Source organism: Tursiops truncatus, chromosome 11, assembly GCF_011762595.2.
Source record: "Tursiops truncatus isolate mTurTru1 chromosome 11, mTurTru1.mat.Y, whole genome shotgun sequence".
NCBI classification, from domain to species: Eukaryota; Metazoa; Chordata; class Mammalia; order Artiodactyla; family Delphinidae; genus Tursiops; species Tursiops truncatus.
Window position 1 is genome coordinate 79,178,795 of NC_047044.1, and position 18,531 is coordinate 79,197,325.

An 18,531-nucleotide genomic window follows, 5' to 3' on the forward strand; every position below is an offset into this window, starting at 1 on the left:
TAACTTTATTCTGCATTTTAAAAGATTATGTGATATGCAGCATTTTTCATAGAAATATTAGCAATATACATATTAGCTCTTATCATTTGCTTGATTGTGTCCTCTTCCTACTTTAATATTGGTAAACTCATAATTTTTTGGATTCCCTCCCTAATATATAAAGTTAAGTCACAAATCTCAAAAGCACTATAGTAAGACTTTGACAATTGTTACTCTTTATTTTCTATCACTAAGTACATTAAGCTTTAGTTCCACTGATGAAATAATAAAATACAAAGTTGTTTCCATGATTTTCTGAAAAGATTAAAGTCAAAAAACTATAGTATTTTTTATGTTTAATTTTTTATTGAAGCATAGTTGATTTACAATGTTTCAGGTGTATAGCCAAGTGATTCAGTTATATGTATACATATATCTATTCTTTTTCAGATTCTTTTCCATTATGGGTTATTACAAGATATTGAATATAGTTCCCTGTTCTATACAGTAGGTCCTTATTGTTTATCTATTTTATATATAGTAGTGTGTATTTGTTAATCCCAAATTCCAAATTTATGCCTCCTCCCTGTCCCCTCTGGTAACCGTAAGTTTTCTATGTCTGTGAGTCTATTTCTGTTTTGTAAATAAGTTCATTTGTATCATTTTTTTTAGATTCCACATATAAGCAATATCATATGGTATTTGTCTTTCTCTATTTGGCTTCATTTAATATGATAATCTCTAGGTCCATCCGTGTTACTGCAAATGGCATTATTTCATTTTTTTATGGCTGAGTAATATTCCACATATGCACCACATCTTCTTTATCCATTCATCTGTTAATGGACATTTAGGTGGCTTCCATGTCTTGGATATTGTAAACAGTGCTCCTATGAACACTGGGGTGCATGTATCTTTTCAAATTAGAGCTTTCTCTGGATATATGCCCAGGAGTGGGATTTCTGGATCATGTGGTAACTCTTTTTAGTTTTGTAAGGAACCCTGCATACTGTTTTCCACAGTGGCTGCACCAATTTACATTGCCACCAACAGTGTAGGAGGGTTCCCTTTTCTCCACACCCTCTCCAGCATTTATTATTTGTAGACTTTGATGATGGCCATTCTGACTGGTGTGAGGTGATATGTCATTATGAAAAACTGTAGTAATTTTTGAAAAAAAAATGAGGACAAAAAAAGATTATTTAAAATAAAAGCATCTACTATTATAATTTCTATTGGTTTCATACTTACTAATTTGGAATTCGAAAATTTTCAGATTTTATAAAGGCAAAAAGTAGTGCATATATTACTAAGCCCCCTGAAATAAAACACATTAATAGTTCTTCAGTGAAGGGTATGAATATTCACACTATGGGGGTAAATTAAAAGTATAAGTTTCACATTAGTTCAGGACAGGTTTTGCCAACAGCCAAGTTACAGAAATCCTTGGTTTTCAAGGGTTTTATAATTTTAAAACTACTGTAGACCTGGATTATTTGAATATAAAAGATAAATCCATATCATACTGAATATCAACCAGAATTTCTATCTAGTAAGGGTCATATAAGTAAATTTGACTAGATCTGTTTGGTTGAAGGCAAAAGGATCAATTTAAATAAAAGGGATATATCCAGAAAAAACATGAAGAGTTAGCTACTATGTTCTTCTGTTAACATTTTTTTTAGGGGGGAAGGGGCTGCGAGTTTACACTGTCTGCTCAGTCCACATTTTTGAGGACCCTCCTTTCCTAATTTTTGAGTTGAAGAAGAACATTTACAAAGAAAGTTTCCTTGATTCTCTCCTCCCCATTTGGGAGTTAGGTGACAGTCAAGGTTGTGAAATCCATATACACACTGTATATTTAAAATAGATAACTAATGAGTACCTACTGTATAGCACAGGGAACTCTGTTCAATATCCTGTAATAACCTAAGTGGGAAAATAACTTGAAAAAGAATAGATACATGTATATGTATAACTGAATCACTTTGCTGTATACCTGAAACTAACACAACATTGTTAATCAACTATACTCCAATATAAAATAAAAATGAAAAAAAAAGAATAAATACTACTTGTCAATAAATATCTTTGAATATCATACAAAAGTAAAGTTTAAGGGGCTTCCCTGGTGGCGCAGTGGTTGGGAGTCCGCCTGCCGATGCTGGGGACACAGGTCCGTGCCCCCATCTGGGAAGATCCTACATGCCGCAGAGCGGCTGGGCCCGTGAGCCATGGCCGCTGAGCCTGCGCGTCCGGAGCCTGTGTTCCGCAACGTAAGAGGCCACAACAGTGAGAGGCCCGCATACCGCAAAAAAGTAGTTTAAGCCTTCCATTTTCTAACCAGCCCAAATTCTCAATTACTTAGAAATGATTAATGAATTTTGTGTGCATATTCAAGTGTGTGTAAATATCTGCCTGCATGTTTTGTTGAATTCCATGAATGAACTAAATTGTCCCTATGAGTCATGAGGATTAGTCTAAAATAAAATATACCTCACAAGAGATGAAGACTTGACACCAATGAGTATATTCAAACAAGACAATTCTGAAAGAACATTTTCCGGAATATTTTAGTAATGGCCAAACCCCTGGGATGTAATATATTCTCTAGGGCAGGGTTTCTCAACCTTGGTACTACTGACAATTCCTTGCTGGGGGTGGAGGCGGGAGTCCTGTTATAAGCAGCATACTTGGCATCTGCTCACTGGATCCCCTCCAGGTGAGAAGCACTGCTCTAAAATAAACAGTTTGGAGGGAAAACTATCCATTTGCATATGTGTTATGGTTTGTTAAAATATATGTTAACACTTCTCATCATAAATATTTTTTTGTCTAAAAATAAAAAATGTGCAAGAAATCACATCCAAACGATTACATAACTAGTTTTTAAGTGTGGAAGAAAGAGTTCTACATACTTATTTTTAAAAAATGAATCACTGTTACAATTAAATATGTCATGATGAATGTCATTTAGGGCTAAAAGCTTATATAACATTTTGTATAAGATTTAAAAATTTCTCCTCATTGCTTAAAAGTATAGTTATGCTTTAGTATCTATTAAATCCACCATATATTTCAGTAAAAATGGGAACGTGACTTAATAAACGGTCTGAGGTTGTTCTTTATCAGTGCGATTTAGTTAAGGATTGTAAACACAGTTAAATTATTTATGGGAAACAAATCACAGCAATCAATTTTTTTTTTTTTTTTTTTTTTGGCACGCGGGCCTCTCACTGCTGTGGCCTCTCCCGCTGCAGAGCACAGGCTCCGGATGCGCAGGCCCAGCGGCCATGGCTCACGGGCCCAGCCGCTTCGCGGCACGTGGGATCCTCCCGGACCGGGGCACGAACCCGCGTCCCCTGCATCGGCAGGCGGACTCTCAACCCCTGCGCCACCAGGGAAGCCCAATCAATTTAATTTTGATCTGTGGGCAGTAAAACACAGTATCAAAGATTTTTCTAGGGCAATAGTGCACTTAATTTTTGTTTCTATACATGACGTATGCATATTATCTAATTATGTATTATTTTAAAAGTTGCGCGTAGTTGTGGAAATGTACCTTAGAAAATGAGTGTCTGAATCATAAGTCAAGTCAAGCGCTGAATGCATTTCCTGTGCATCAACAGTTAAAAAAATGAAGTGAGACTTCTATTCCTACATGAATTTATGAGCTCACACTACAGCTCAATCAGTGCTTTTCACACATTGATCCAACTGCAAATGGAATTTCCACATTTCAAAATCCATTCACTGGGCAACTGAGGAGCTTTCATCTAACTTTCAATTGGAAATAATTAATCTGCATTGTAATGATATGCTAAATGGAAAATATTAATAGAATAACCTGATTCTATAGATGCTTCTCAGCTAATAAATATGCTCAATTAAAATCATATGCTCATTGACAGATATCAACATTTGCCAGTACCTATTTGTGTGAAAGACATTCTTAAAGATGAAATATGTAGTCTCATTACATATTAGCATTAATAAATGAGTATTTGTAACCATTTTTGATGATAGGGATACTTAATTGAACCACAATTAAGCAAAATGTTATCCTCCCCAAAGAGAATTCTATTCTTCTCACTAGTAGAGCTACACTATGAAAAATTATCCTTATTATCAATACTACATTTTGAATTTCATCAATAAAAAAAATTTGTGAATATCTGCTTTTTCTTGGGTTAACATAAACTCCTACATAATAGTATCAATTAAACCTCTTGGCCCATAAATGCCTGAAATATTTAATATCTGGCCCTTTACACAAAAATCTTGCCAATCCCTGATTTAGCTCATAATTCTGTAAGTTGGCAATCTGAGCTGGGTTCAGCTGGACAGTTCTTTTGGTCTTGCCTGGGCTCTCCCATGTATCTGCAATCAACTGCTGGGTCTGATGTGGCCACTACTTCTAGGATGGCCTACGGTAGGATGGCTTGTTTCTCCTTCCTGTGGGCTCCCAGCTCCTGCAGACGAGCTCGGGATTTTTCACATAGCAGCTGGACAGAATTGTAAAAGAAGAGTGAAAGGTCTTTTAAGGTCTCTTAGATATGGGCTCAGAAATGATACAATGTTACTACTGCCACATTATATTGGCCTAAGCGAGTATGTATTAAACATTAACTCCAAAATTCTTATCTAATTGTCTATCTTCTCAATATATTCAAAGATATCAGGCATTCTATTATGTTTATTTTCTTGGAGACGAATCTCGTGGACATATCTCCAACCTGGATTGGTTGTTCTCTAGGTCTGCTACATAGCTGTCTATTCTGGGATTTCCCTCAGTCATTTTTCTAGGGGTTTCGCTACATCTCTCTTGAGCTGTTATCGTCAGCTTTCTAGGTACCACTGGATCCTTTTTTCTTGGTTTACTTCTTTGTTTTGATAGAGTACCTACTCCAGGAGATTCCTGAGAAAAGGCACATGAGAACTGTTTTGGTATCTCCTTTGTCTTGAAAATGCTTTCATTCTACCCTCACACTTAATTTATAGTTTGGCTAAGTGTGAATTTCTAGGTTGGAATTCTGTTCAGTTTTCAAGGTTATTGAGGAGTCTGATTACATTCTGATTCCCCATCATTTGCACAAAATTTTTCTCTCTTATGAGAACATTTGTTAATTTTCTTTACCTTTGTTTTTCAAAAATTTAACAACAAACTTAGTTACAGGCCTACCTAGAAACTCATATCTTACAATCTAGAAAATCATGTCTTTCAGTTCTGCAAGATTTACTTTAATACTACTACTATTATTATTATATTGTTTCCTGCATTCTATTCTCTGCTTTTTTTATTATTATTTCTCAAAATCCTATTATTCAGCTAATGAACCTCCTGAACTGACTGCCATATTTTCTGGTCTTTTCACTCCTATTTTCCATTTCTTCAATGGAATAAAATTTTTAATACAATTTTTATATTTTAATAAAATTTTTATACAATTTTCCCTGGAAGACTTCTATCACTTCATCTTCTGACGCTTGTTGTTTTTTTAAACATTCTACTGTATTTTGTTTCTAATCCTTTTATTTGACTTAAAAAAAAAGCATCCTCTTCCTGTTTCATAGAGGCAAAATCTCTTACTCTTGAGGAAATTAATAAGTTTTTTAAACTCTTCATATATCCATAGAATGTTTTATGTTCTGCTTTTCATGGGAAATTATCTGTTCATACTTGACTATTTGCTCATGTTTAAAGAGTAGAGTACTAAAATGCTGAGTAACATCTCTGTGCTTGCAGTTGTGGTTTATGGACTGTGATCTTAATAGCAGAGCAATCTGGCTGGGTTGTTTCCTTGGGGCAATTTCTGATACCAATACATTTAAGTCTTTTATCTTGGGCTGACTAGATTCCTCAGAAAAGAATCTTCCAATTTCCTGTCTGGTTGTCAGCATTCTGAGAGCTGTGATGGGAAAAATGGCTAAGGTTCTCAATAAGCAGCTTGAACCTTTTCACCCCATTTCATTACAGCATCTATACCTTCAGCTGTGCTTGGTGATCCCTGCTCTAGAGACCCTCTATTTCTCTCTTTTTCTTCCAGAGAACTAATCCCAGTTTTCTGCCAGAATTGGCAGAGAGTAAGTGGGGATCTAACTGTTTATTAAACAGACTTCCAAACTTTCCTTCTATTCGAAGCTTCATCTTCATTTTCACTTCTAGAGATATCTGGTGACACCAATGAGTAAGCCTTTGGGAGTTTCTACAATGTACACTGTATACTGTATGTTGGTCTTCTCAGTCATCTCCACTTCTCATTTAGGGCTCCATTTCAGAGTTTTTATTTCAGTGAGGTTTTAGAAGGGAGTAGGTAAAACTGCTCTTTTTAACTAGATATGTGTTAGAAAAAATTATGAAACTTTTTTACTTTGAAATAATTTTAAATTTACCGAAAACTTGCAATGATAGTAAAAGGGTTTTCATATTCCCTTAATCCAGCTTCTTCTATTAACATCTTACATAATTACGGTACATTTATCAAGCTAAGAAATAGTATCATACAGTAATATTAAACAGATTACAGATTTTATTTGTATTACATCAGTTTTTCCAATAATGCCTTTTTTCTGTTCCATGATTACACCAGGGTAGAACATTGCATTCAGACATCATGTCTCGTTAGTCTCCTCCAATCTGTGGTAGTTTCTCAGTCTTCCTTATTATATTGACACTGTTGAAGAATACTTTTCAGGTATTTTGAAGAGATTTGGATTTGCCTTCTTTTTCCTTATGATTAGACTGGGGTTATGAATTTTGGAGAAGAATACCATAAAGGTGAAGAATGCCTCTCATTGTATCATATCAGGGGCAACATGGCATTAAACATAATTTATCACTGGCAATGTTAACTTTGGTCATTTGGTTAAAGGGCTATCTGCCAGGTGTCTCTAACATAAAGCTAACATTTTTTCCCTTTCTATAATCTGTTCATTAGATATGAACAACTAAGTCCAGTCAACACTCAAGGGGAGGGAAACTGGACTCCATCTACTGGGAGGGGAGTATTTACATTTATTTTTTAGAGAAAAATGAATATTTTTAAACTACAGATACAGTTTCTTCTGCAGCTACAGAACTATTTAGCATTTCTAATTCTTCTTGCATCAATTCTGGGATTTATATTTTTCTTGGTACTCTTTCATTTCATCTAAGCTTTACAGTTGATTGGTATTGTTAGTTATATTGCTATATCATCGCTAAAATTTTTATAGGATCTACATTATCCTAAATAAAGATTCATCTCTCTGATAATGTTCATTAATAACATTCCTCTTTCGTCCATTAATCTTGTGAAAGATTTGTGAATTTTATGTCTTTAAAAAATGACAGTTTAGTATTTGTAAACTTTCTAATCTATGTCATGAATTTCTGTCATAACCTTTATTATTGTTTTCCTTCTATCTTCTTTGGATTATTCTATTCTTTCTTATCTAACTTCCTTAATAAATTGGAAGTGTTATTAGCTCATTATTTTGCAGTCTTTTCTACTTTCTAATTTAAATATTTAAGGCTATGATTTTCCTCTGAAGTAACACTATAGATGCTTCTCACAGCTTTTTAAGTAAATAGCTATTTTATAAATGACTGCAATCTTTTTCCTTTGTGCTTAGCTTTCTTTATAAATTTCATACACAGTGGAATGCACAAACTTTAAGTGTATCACTCAGTGGATATTTACATACATATACACCCATTTACTCACTACCCAGATCAAGAAAAAGAACAATTAAATGCCACAGAAAGTTCTCTCATGCTTCTCCCCATCATAGACAACCACTATTGTAATTTCTATCCACATAGGTTACTTTTTCTTGTTCTTAAAGGTCATAAAATTTGAATCACACCATATTTATGCTTTTGTGACCAAATTTTATTCAACACAAAATTTTTGAGATTCATCCATATTGTAGATTGTATCATTAGTTTGTCTTTTAATTTTGGTGTAGTGTTCCAAACAATACACCACAATTTATTCATCCATTCCACCAATAACGGATATTTGGAGAGTTTCCGTTTGGGATTATTATGAAGAAAGCTCATTTTATCATTCCTTTACACATCTTTTAGTGGGCATAAGCATTAATTTCTGTTGAGTGCGTACATAATTGTGGAAATGGTGGGTGCCAGAGTATACATGTGTTGAGCTACTTAGTAAATACGGCCACACACTTTTAAAAAGTAGGCAAATTTACACTCCCACCAAAAAAGCACTAGAGGTCCAACTGATCCACATCATTGTCAGTACTTGGTATTTTGTCAGTCCCTTTAATTATATCCATACCCAGGCATATGGATATCTCTTTTGATTTTAATTCATATTTCCAGCATGAATAATGATATTGAACACCTTTTCATATGCTTATTGGCCTTTTTTACATGTTGTTTTGTAAGGGCCCTTATTCCTAGGTTGCGGCTTTATTCTAAAAAGTAATGCCTTTCAGGGATTCTCAAATGAAAGTCTTTGATTTATCAAAACACTTCTACCTTTGCAAGACTTAACTTACAACCCTTACTTCCCCAAAGTACCTGGTCAGCTCTTTAGCCTCTCAGCTGTTCTTTTTTGTTGCTGGATTTTAAGAGTCTTGCACTCTGCATATGCAATTTAGGATTTGGCCAAGGACTTGGGGGTAATTTGAACACAGATTTTTGTTGTTCTGAGAGTTTGTTCTGAAAATATGCCTCTTGGCAGGCATGAACTCTGCCTCCTGCCTCGTCGGCGCTGTAAGACTTTTTATGCTTTTGAGTTTTAATTTTGCATGCTGCCAAGTAGAAAACGCTTTTAAGACTGAATGCAGGGAGGAGCTTAAAGATGGCGGAAGAGTAAGACGCGGAGATCACCTTCCTCTCCACAAATACATCAGAAAAGTATCTACATCTGGAACAGCTCCTACAGAACACCTACTGAACGCTGGCAGAAGACCTCAGACCTCCCAAAAGGCAAGAAACTCCCCACGTACCTGGGTAGGGCAAAAGAAAAAAGAGACAAAATAATAGGGACGGGACCTGCACCAGTGGGAGGGAGCTGTGAAGGAGGGAAGGTCTCCACACACTAGGAAGCCACTTCACGGGCAGAGGCTGCGGGTGGCAGAAGGGGAAAGCTTCAGAGCCATGGAGGAGAGCGCAGCAAGAGGGGTGTGGAGGGCAAAGCGGAGAGATGCCCGCACAGAGGATCGGTGTCGATCGGCACTCACCAGCCCGAGAGACTTGTCTGCTCACGCGCCAGGGCGGGCGGGGCTGGGAGCTGAGGCTCGGGCTTCGGTCGGATCGCAGGGAGAGGACTGGCGGCGTGAACACAGCCTGAAGGGGGTTAGCGCACCACGGCTACCCGGGAGGGAGTCCGGGAAAAAGTACGGAGCTGCCGAAGAGACAAGAGACTTTTTCTTGCCTCTTTGTTTCCTGTTGCGCGAGGAGAGGGTATTAAGAGCGCTGCTTAAAGGAGCTCCAGAGACGGGCGCGAGCCGCGGCTATCAGTGCGGACCCCAGAGACGGGCATGAAATGCTGAGGCTGCTGCTGCCGCCACCAAGAAGCCTGTGTGCGAGCACAGGTCACTGTCCACACCTCCCCTCTCAGGAGCCTGGGCAGCCCGTCATAGCCAGGGTCCCCTGATCCAGGGACAACCTCCCCGGGAGAACACACAGCGCGCCTCAGGCTGGTGCAATGTCATGCTGGCCTCTGCCGCCGCAGGCTCACCCCGCATCTGTACCCCTCCCTCCCACCGGCCTGAGTGAGCCAGAGCCCCCGAAGCAGCTGCTCCTTTAACCCCGTCCTATCTGAGCGAAGAACAGACGCCCTGAGGCGACCTACACGCAGAGGCGGGTCCAAATCCAAAGCTGAACCCCGGGAGCTGTGCCAACAAAGAAGAGAAATGGAAATCTCTCCCAGCAGCCTCAGGGGCAGCGGATTAAATCTCCACAATCAGCTTGATGTACCTGCATCTGTGGAACACCAGAATAGGACAACGAAATATCCCAAATTGAGGAGGTGGACTTTGGGAGCAAAGATATATATATATTTTTTTCCGTTTTTCTCTTTTGGTGAGTGTGTATGTGTATGCTTCTGTGTGTGATTTTGTCTGTATAGCTTTGCTTTTACCATTTGTCCTAGGGTCCTGTCTGTACGCTTTTCTTTTTTTTTACTTTTTAAAATTATTTTTTATTTTAATTATTTTAATTTTACTTTATTTTCTTTTTTTAACATCTTTATTGAGGTATAATTGCTTTACATTGTTGTGTTAGTTGCTGCTGTATAACAAAATGAATCAGCTATATGTATACATATATCCCCATATCCCCTCCTTCTTGGGTCTCCCTCCCACCCTCCTTATCCCACCCCTCTAGGTGGTCACAAAGCACCAAGCTGATCTCTCTGTGCTATGCAACTGTTTCCCACTAGCTATCTATTTTACATTTGGTAGTGTACATATGTCAATGCTACTCTCTCACTTCATCCCAGATTACTCTTCCCTGCCCCGTGTCCTCAAGTCCATTCTCTAAGTCTGTGTCTTTATTCCAGTCCTGCCTTAGGTTCATCAGAATCATTTTTTTTTTAGATTCCATATACATGTGTTAGCATACGGTATCTGTTTTTCTCTTTCTGATTTACTTCACTCTGTATGACAGACGCTAGGTCCATCCACCTTACTACAAATAACTCACTTTCGTTTCTTTTTATGGCTGAGTAATATTCCATTGTATATATGTGCCACATCTCTATCCATTCATCTGTCGATGGACACTTATTTTATTTTATCCTTTCTTTCTTTCTTTCTCTTTCTTCCTTCCTTCCTACCTTCCTTTCTTTCCTTCTATTTTTTCTCTCGTTTATTCTGAGCTGTGTGGATGAAAAGCTCTTGGTGCTCCAGCCAGGCATCAGGGTTGTGCCTCTGAGGTGGGAGAGCCAAGTTCAGGACAGTGGTCCACAAGAGACCTCCCAGCTCTACGTAATATAAAATGGCAAAAATCTCCCAGAGATCTCCAACTCAATGCCAAGACCCAGCTTCACTCAATGACAGCAAGCTACAGTGCATGACACCCTATGCCAAACAACTAGCAAGACAGGAACACAACCCCATCCATTATCAGAGAGGTTGCCGAAAATCATAAGAAGGCCACAGACACTCCAAAACACACCACCACACATGGACCTGCCCACCAGAAAGACAAGATCCAGCCTCATCCAACAGGACAGAGGCACTAGTCCCCTCCACCAGGAAGCCTACACAACTCAATGAACCAACCTTAGCCACTGGGGACGGACACCAAAAACAATGGGAACTACGAACCTGCAGCCTGCAAAAAGGAGACCCCAAACACAGTAAGTTAAGCAAAATGAGTAGACAGAGAAACACACAGCAGATGAAGGAGCAAGGTAAAACCCACGAGACCTAACAAATGAAGAGGATATAGGCAGTCTACCTGAAAAAGAATTCAGAATAATGACAGTAAAGATGATCCAAAATCTTGGAAATAGAATGGAGAAAATTCAAGAAACATTTAACAAGGACCTAGAAGAACTAAAGAGCAAACAATCAATCATTAACAACACAATAAATGAAATTAAAAATACTCTAGAAGGGATCAATAGCAGAATAACTGAGGCAGAAGAACGGATAAGTGACCTCGAATATAAAAGAGTGGAAATAACTACTGCAGAGTAGAATACAGAAAAAAGAAAGCAAAGAACTGAGGACAGTCTCAGAGACCTCTGGGACAACATTAAAAGCACCACATTCGAATTATAGGGGTCCTAGAAGAAGAAGAGAAAAAGAAAGGGATGGAGAAAATATTTGAAGAGGTTATAGTTGAAAATTTCCCAAATATGGGAAAGGAAATAGTTAATCAAGTCCAGGAAGCACTGAGAGTCCCATACAGGATAAATCCAAGGAGAAACACAACAAGACACATATTAATCAAACTACCAAAAACTAAATACAAAGAAAAAATATTAAAAGCAGCAAGGGAAAAACAACATAACACACGGAATTCCCATAAGGTTAACAGCTGATCTTTCAGCAGAAACTCTGCAAGCCAGAAGGGAGTGGCAGGACATACTTAAAGTGATGAAGGAGAAAAACCTACAACCAAGATTACTCTACCCAGCAAGGATCTCATTCAGATTTGATGGAGAAATTAAAATCTTTACAGACAAGCAAAAGCTAAGAGAATTCAGCACCACCAAACCAGCTTTACAACAAATGCTAAAGGAACTTCTCTAGGCAGGAAAGACAAGAGAAGGAAAACACCTACAATAACAAACCCAAAACAATTAAGAAAATGGGAATAGGAACATACATATCGATAGCTACCTTAAGTGTAAGTGGATTAAATGCTCCAACCAAAAGACACAGACTGGCTGAATGGATACAAAAACAAGACCCGTATAGATGCTGTCTAAAAGAGACGCACTTCAGACCTAGGGACACATACAGACTGAAAGTGAGGGGATGGAAAAAGATATTCCATGCAATAGGAAATCAAAAGAAAGCGGGAGTAGCAATTCTCATATCAGAGAAAATAGACTTTAAAATAAAGACTGTTAAAAGAGACAAAGAAGGACATTACATAATGATCAAGAGATCAATCCAAGAAGAAAATATAACAATTGTAAATATTTATGCACCCAACATAGGAGCACCTCAATACATAAGGCAAATGCTAACAGCCATAAAAAGGAAAATCAAAAGTAACACATCATGGTAGGGGACTTTAATACCCAACTTTCACAAAAGGAGAGATCATCCAAAATGAAAATAAATAAGGAAACAAAAGCTTTAAATGATACATTAAACAAGATGGACTTAATTGATATTTATAGGACATTCCACCAAAAACGACAGAATACACATTCTTCTCAAGTGCTCATGGAACATTCTCCAGGATAGATCATATCTGGGGTCACAAATCAAGCCTTGGTAAATTTAAGAAAATTGAAATCATATCAAATATCTTTTCTGACGACAACGCTATAAGACTAGATATCAATTACAGGAAAAACTCTGTAAAAAACACAAACAAATGGAAGGTAAACAATACACAACTTAATAATCAAGAGATCACTGAAGAAATCGAACAGGAAATCAAAAAATACCTAGAAGCAAATGACAATGAAAACATGACGACCCAAAACCTAAGGGATGCAACATAAGCAGTTCTAAGAGGGAAGTTTATAGCAATTCAATCCTACCTGAAGAAACAAGAAACATCTCAAATAAACAACCTAACCTTACATCGAAAGCAGTTAGGGAAAAAAGAATTAAAAAAATCCCAAAGTTAGCAGACCGAAAGAAATCATAAAGATCAGATCAGAAATAAATGAAAAAGAAATGAAAGAAACGATAGCAAAGATCAATAAAACTAAAAGCTGTTTCCTTGAGAAGATAAACAAAATTGATAAACCATTAGCCAGACTCATCAAGAAAAAAAGGGAGAAGACTCAAATCAATAGAATTAGAAATGAAAAAGGAGAAGTAACAACTGACACTTCAGAAATACAAAGGATCATGAGAGATTACTACAAGCAACTCTATGCCAATGAAAAGGACAACCTGGAAGAAATGGACAAATCCTTAGAAATGCACAACCTTCCGAGACTGAACCAGGAAGAAATAGAAAATATGAACAGACCAATCACAAGCACTGAAATTGAATCTGTGATTAAAAATCTTCCAAAAAACAAAAGCCCAGGACCAGATGGCTTCACAGGTGAATTCTATCAACATTTAGAGAAGAACTAACACCTATCCTTCTCCAACTCTTCCAAAATATAGGAGAGGGAGGAACACTCCCAAACTCATTCTATGAGGCCACCATCACCCTCATACCAAAACCATACAAAGATGTCACAAAGAAAGAAAACTACAGGCCAATATCACTGATGAACACAGATGCAAAAATCCTCAACAAAATACTAGCAAACAGAATCCAACAGCACATTAAAAGGATCATACACCATGATCAAGTGGGGTTTATCCCAGGAATTCAAGGTTTCTTCAATATATGCAAATCAATCAATGTGATACACCATATTAACAAATTGAAGGAGAAAAACCATAAGATCGTCTCAATTGATGCAGAGAAAGCTTTGAACAAAATTTAACACCCATTTATGATAAAAACCCTGCAGAAAGTAGGCAAAGAGGGAAATTTCCTCAACATAATAAAGGCCATATATGACAAAGCCACAGCCAACATCATCCTCAAAGTTGAAAAAATGAAACTATTTCCACTAAGATCAGGACCAAGACAAGGTTGCCCACTCTCACCACTATTATTCAACGTAGTTTTGAAAGTTTTAGCCACAGCAATCGGAGAAAAAAAAAGAAATAAAAGGAATCCAAATCGGAAAAGAAGAAGTAAAGCTGTCAGTGTTTGCAGATGACATGATACTATACATAAAGAATCCTAAAGATGCTACCAGAAAACTACTAGAGCTAATCAATGAATCTGGTAAAGCAGCAGGATACAAAATTAATGCACAGAAATTTCTAGCATTCCTATATACTAATGATGAAAAATCTGAAAGTGAAATTAAGAAAACACTCCCATTTACCATTGCAACAAAAAGAATAAAATATCTAGGAATAAACCTAACTAAGGAGACAAAAGACCTGTATGCAGAAAATTATAAGACACTGCTGAAAAAAATTAAGGATGATACAAATAGATGGAGAGATATACCATGTTCTTGGATTGGAAGAATCAACATTGTGAAAATGACTCTACTACCCAAAGCAATCTACAGATTCAATGCAATCCCTATCAAACTATCACTGGCATTTTTCACAGAAGTGGAACAAAATTTGTATGGAAACACAAAAGACTCCGAATAACCAAAGAAAGCTTGAGAAAGAACAATGGAGCTGGAGCAATCAAGCTCCCTGACTTCTGACTGTACTACAAAGCTACAGTAATCAAGACAGTATGGTACTGGCACAAAAACAGAAATACAGATCAATGGAACAGGATCGAAAGCCCAGAGATAGACCCATGCACATATGGCACCTTATCTTTGATAAAGGAGTAAAGAATATACAATGGAGAAAAGACAGCCTCTTCAATAAGTGGTGCTGGGAAAACTGGACAGGTACATGTAAAAAATTGGAACACTCCCTAACACCATACACAAAAATAAGCTCAAAATGGATTGAAGACCTAAATGTAAGGCCAGAAACTATCAAACTCTTAGAGGAAAACATAGGCAGAATACTCTATGACATAAATCACAGCAAGATCCTTTTTGACCCACCTCGTAGAGAAATGGAAATAAAAACAAAAATAAATAGGACCTAATGAAACTTAAAAGCTTTTGCACAGCAAAGGAAACCATAAACAAGACGAAAAGACAACCCTCAGAATGGGAGAAAATAGTTGCAAACAAAGCAACTGACAAAGGATTAATCTTGAAAACATACAAGCAACTCATGCAGCTCAATATCAAAAAAACCACCCAATCCAAAAATGGGCAGAAGACCTAAATAGACATTTCTCCAAAGAAGATATACAGATTGCCAACAAACACATGAAAGAATGCTCAACATCATTACTCAACAGAGAAATGCAAATCAAAACTACAATGAGATATCATCTCACACCGGTAAGAATGGCCATCATCAAAAAATCTACAAACAATAAATGCTGGAGAGGGTGTGGAGAAAAGGGAACCCTCTTGCACTGTTGGTGGGAATGTAAATTGATACAGCCACTATGGAGAACAGTATGGAGGTTCCTTAAAAAACTAACAATAGAATTTACCATACGACCCAGCAATCCCACTACTGGGCATATACCGTGAGAAAACCATAATTCAAAAAGAGATATGTACCAAAATGTTCATTGCAGCTCTGTTTACAATAGCCAGGACACGGAAGCAACCTAATTGTCCATTAACAGATGAATGGATAAAGAAGATGTGGCATATATATACAATGGAATATTACTCAGTCATAAAAAGAAAGGAAAATGAGTTATTTGTAGTGAGGTGGATGGACCCGAGTCTGTCATACAGAGTGGCGTAAGTTCGAAGGAGAAAAACAAATACCGTATGCTAACACATATATATGGAATCTAAGAAAAAAAAAAAAAGGTCATGAAGATCCTAGGGGCAAGACGGGAATAAAGACACAGACTTCCTAAAGAATGGACTTCAGGATATGGGGAGGGGGAAGGGTAAGTTGTGACAAAGTGAGAGAGTAGCATGGACATACATACACTACCAAACGTACAGCAGATAGCTAGTGGGAAGCAGCCGCATAGCACAGGGAGATCAGCTCAGTGCTTTGTGACCACCTACCTAGAGGGGTGGGATAGGGAGGGTGGGAGGGAGGGAGACGCAAGAGGAAAGGTATGGGAACATATGTATATGTATAACTGATTCACTTTGTTTTAAAGCAGAAACTAACACGCCATTGTAAAGCAATTATACTCCAATAAAGATGTTAAAAAAAAAAAAAAGACTGAATGCAAAGTTCGCCTCGCATGTTTCCATTTTCTCAAGCATTGTATCTCATCCAATCCCATCTACATTAATTGTTTTACAATGACAGTGCCTTCAGAATGTTACTTCATATATTTTGTGCCACGTTTATGGTTGGTTTTGGTGAAATAGTTCCATACGAGTTATGCTGTGATGAGAAGCTCCACTCAGTAAACTTTAAAGTCCAACATTATCTATTTCATTCCTAGATGCTATCTTTCGTTCTTTTAAATATATATATGGTTATTTTTTTCATCATCTCTTTTTCCTGACTCATATAAGAGATTTACAAATTAAAGATTGTTTTCCCCTTAAACCAGTCTATAAAATTTTAAATTCTACAGATTCTGATACATTTGTTCATGTTATCATTCAACATTTTTTTTCTCCTCTCATATAATACTTTGTTGTGGATGGTAATATCAGTGCACAAAGGATTCGTTAAAAGTCTGTAGTAGTGTTGTAAAACAACTGATGCTGAAACTTGTGAAACACAGATATTAACATATATTAATGGATCTCAACTACACCTGATTAAGATATAATGTACAGTGGGATATAATGGTTCTCAATCACACCTGGGTTAGAAAAATGTACAGAATATAAAGCTGATAAAATAGAGGAAAACTAAAAATACTTAAATATTCTTAAATATATCCCACAAATATAATGTGAAAAGAATGGTGATTTACTATTTGAAAATGAAGTTATTAGTAATAAATGATATAACCAAGGAACTGTGGACTACTTAAACCTTGCTAGGTTGGTAAAATATGTTTTTTGTTTACTCACTATTATTCAGAACAGGATTACACCAAAAATGGTCAATTTTTGGTTGTCTTCCCCAGATACAGGGTTACTAAATTAGAGTTATCAGAATGAAATTTTATCAGTTACTAAAATTTCAAGCCTTAGAGACATATTTGATTTCATATCCTATTTCCAGTCACCAGGTTAAGTCTTCTTCCCTCCAAAATGTCTGTCTTTCCTTTGCCATTTCAACTGCTATCACTTGGGCTAGGCTGCCCTCTTTTTGCATGTCAAGTATTCCAGCAACTTCCAGAGAGTATTCTTAACTTCAGACTCTCCCGTGCTTCAGTGTATCACATTTAAGGCGGCCATGTTAATCTTCCGTATCAACGGCATTCTATTTCTGATAATATTAAATGTGAATTTGGCTATTTAACTTAAAGGTTCTCATAATCTGCTCAAGCATATCAACTCCATCTTTGTTTTATGTTGCTTTCCCAATAAACATATTCAAGTTTTGTCAAGTTGATGTCCACCATCCACTATGCTTATTTCCCTTCTTTGAGCATTCAAATGCCTCAACCAAATGTGCTTTGTCATAGCTCATTCTGCCTCACATTAGAATAATTTATGGATTTGACATATTCCCTAGTTTATTGTAAGATCTTTGAAGACAGTGACAAAGTCTCATTCATGTTTGTAACCTCTGCAGAAACGACCATTCTGTCATGCACGTAGTTGAGTATTCAATTTGCATTCCCTGGATATGCTATGCTGCCACCTTGGCAGGATTTCCCCTTTTCCTTCTCCTCTGATAACCATGCCTACTCCTCCTTCTGCACAATTCAGTTTAAGCATCATCATCTCTAGGAGGCTTCCGTTAAATGGTCCAGATCTTCCACATCTCCTCACAGAGTGGGTGGATCTAGTACCCTTTGTTTGTGCTTTCAAAGACCACTCTATATTTTATCTCTCAAAGTATTCCAAAACTCAGAATTGTCGTAAGTACTTTGCTTGTCTATCTTACCAACTTGAGAGTCTTTTGAAATCAGGGATTATATTACAGTTCATATTCTTTATGACTAGCACTCTAATATACTATCTGGTACAGAGCAGAGATGCATAATTCATCATCAGTGAATGAGTGAATTTGTTTCTCCAATTCAAAGAAAATCTACTTAAGGGTAGGGGCTATAACTTACATTTCTTGTGTCCTCCAGAGCACCTGTATACGCACCAGGTTAAAGCTTCCCAGGCTTTCTCAGTTCATGATCCCTTGCTGTCTCAGTAGTTTTTTTCATGTTGCTCTCTAGGCCAAAGGAAATAT

At 37.1% G+C, this 18,531-nt stretch overlaps 1 protein-coding gene across 37 annotated transcripts in view; it reads right to left on the reverse strand.

Moving 5' to 3' along the window:
• CCDC91 (coiled-coil domain containing 91) overlaps positions 1-18,531 on the reverse strand; it is a 417,526-nt gene that overhangs the window by 89,858 nt on the left and 309,137 nt on the right. For 3 of the 37 annotated variants that reach the window (XR_002176509.3, XR_002176510.3, XM_073788912.1), the window contains one exon: positions 18,407-18,513. The exons of 33 other annotated variants lie outside the window; for them this stretch is intronic. Coding sequence is in view for 2 of the 4 variants with exons in the window: in XM_073788912.1 (XP_073645013.1) it covers positions 18,502-18,513 (12 nt within the window). In the remaining 2 variants the exon portion in view is untranslated. Of the gene's footprint in view, positions 1-4,344; positions 4,485-18,406; positions 18,514-18,531 lie in introns of those variants that run through there. One more of the 37 variants, XM_073788911.1, reaches the window with a different exon arrangement.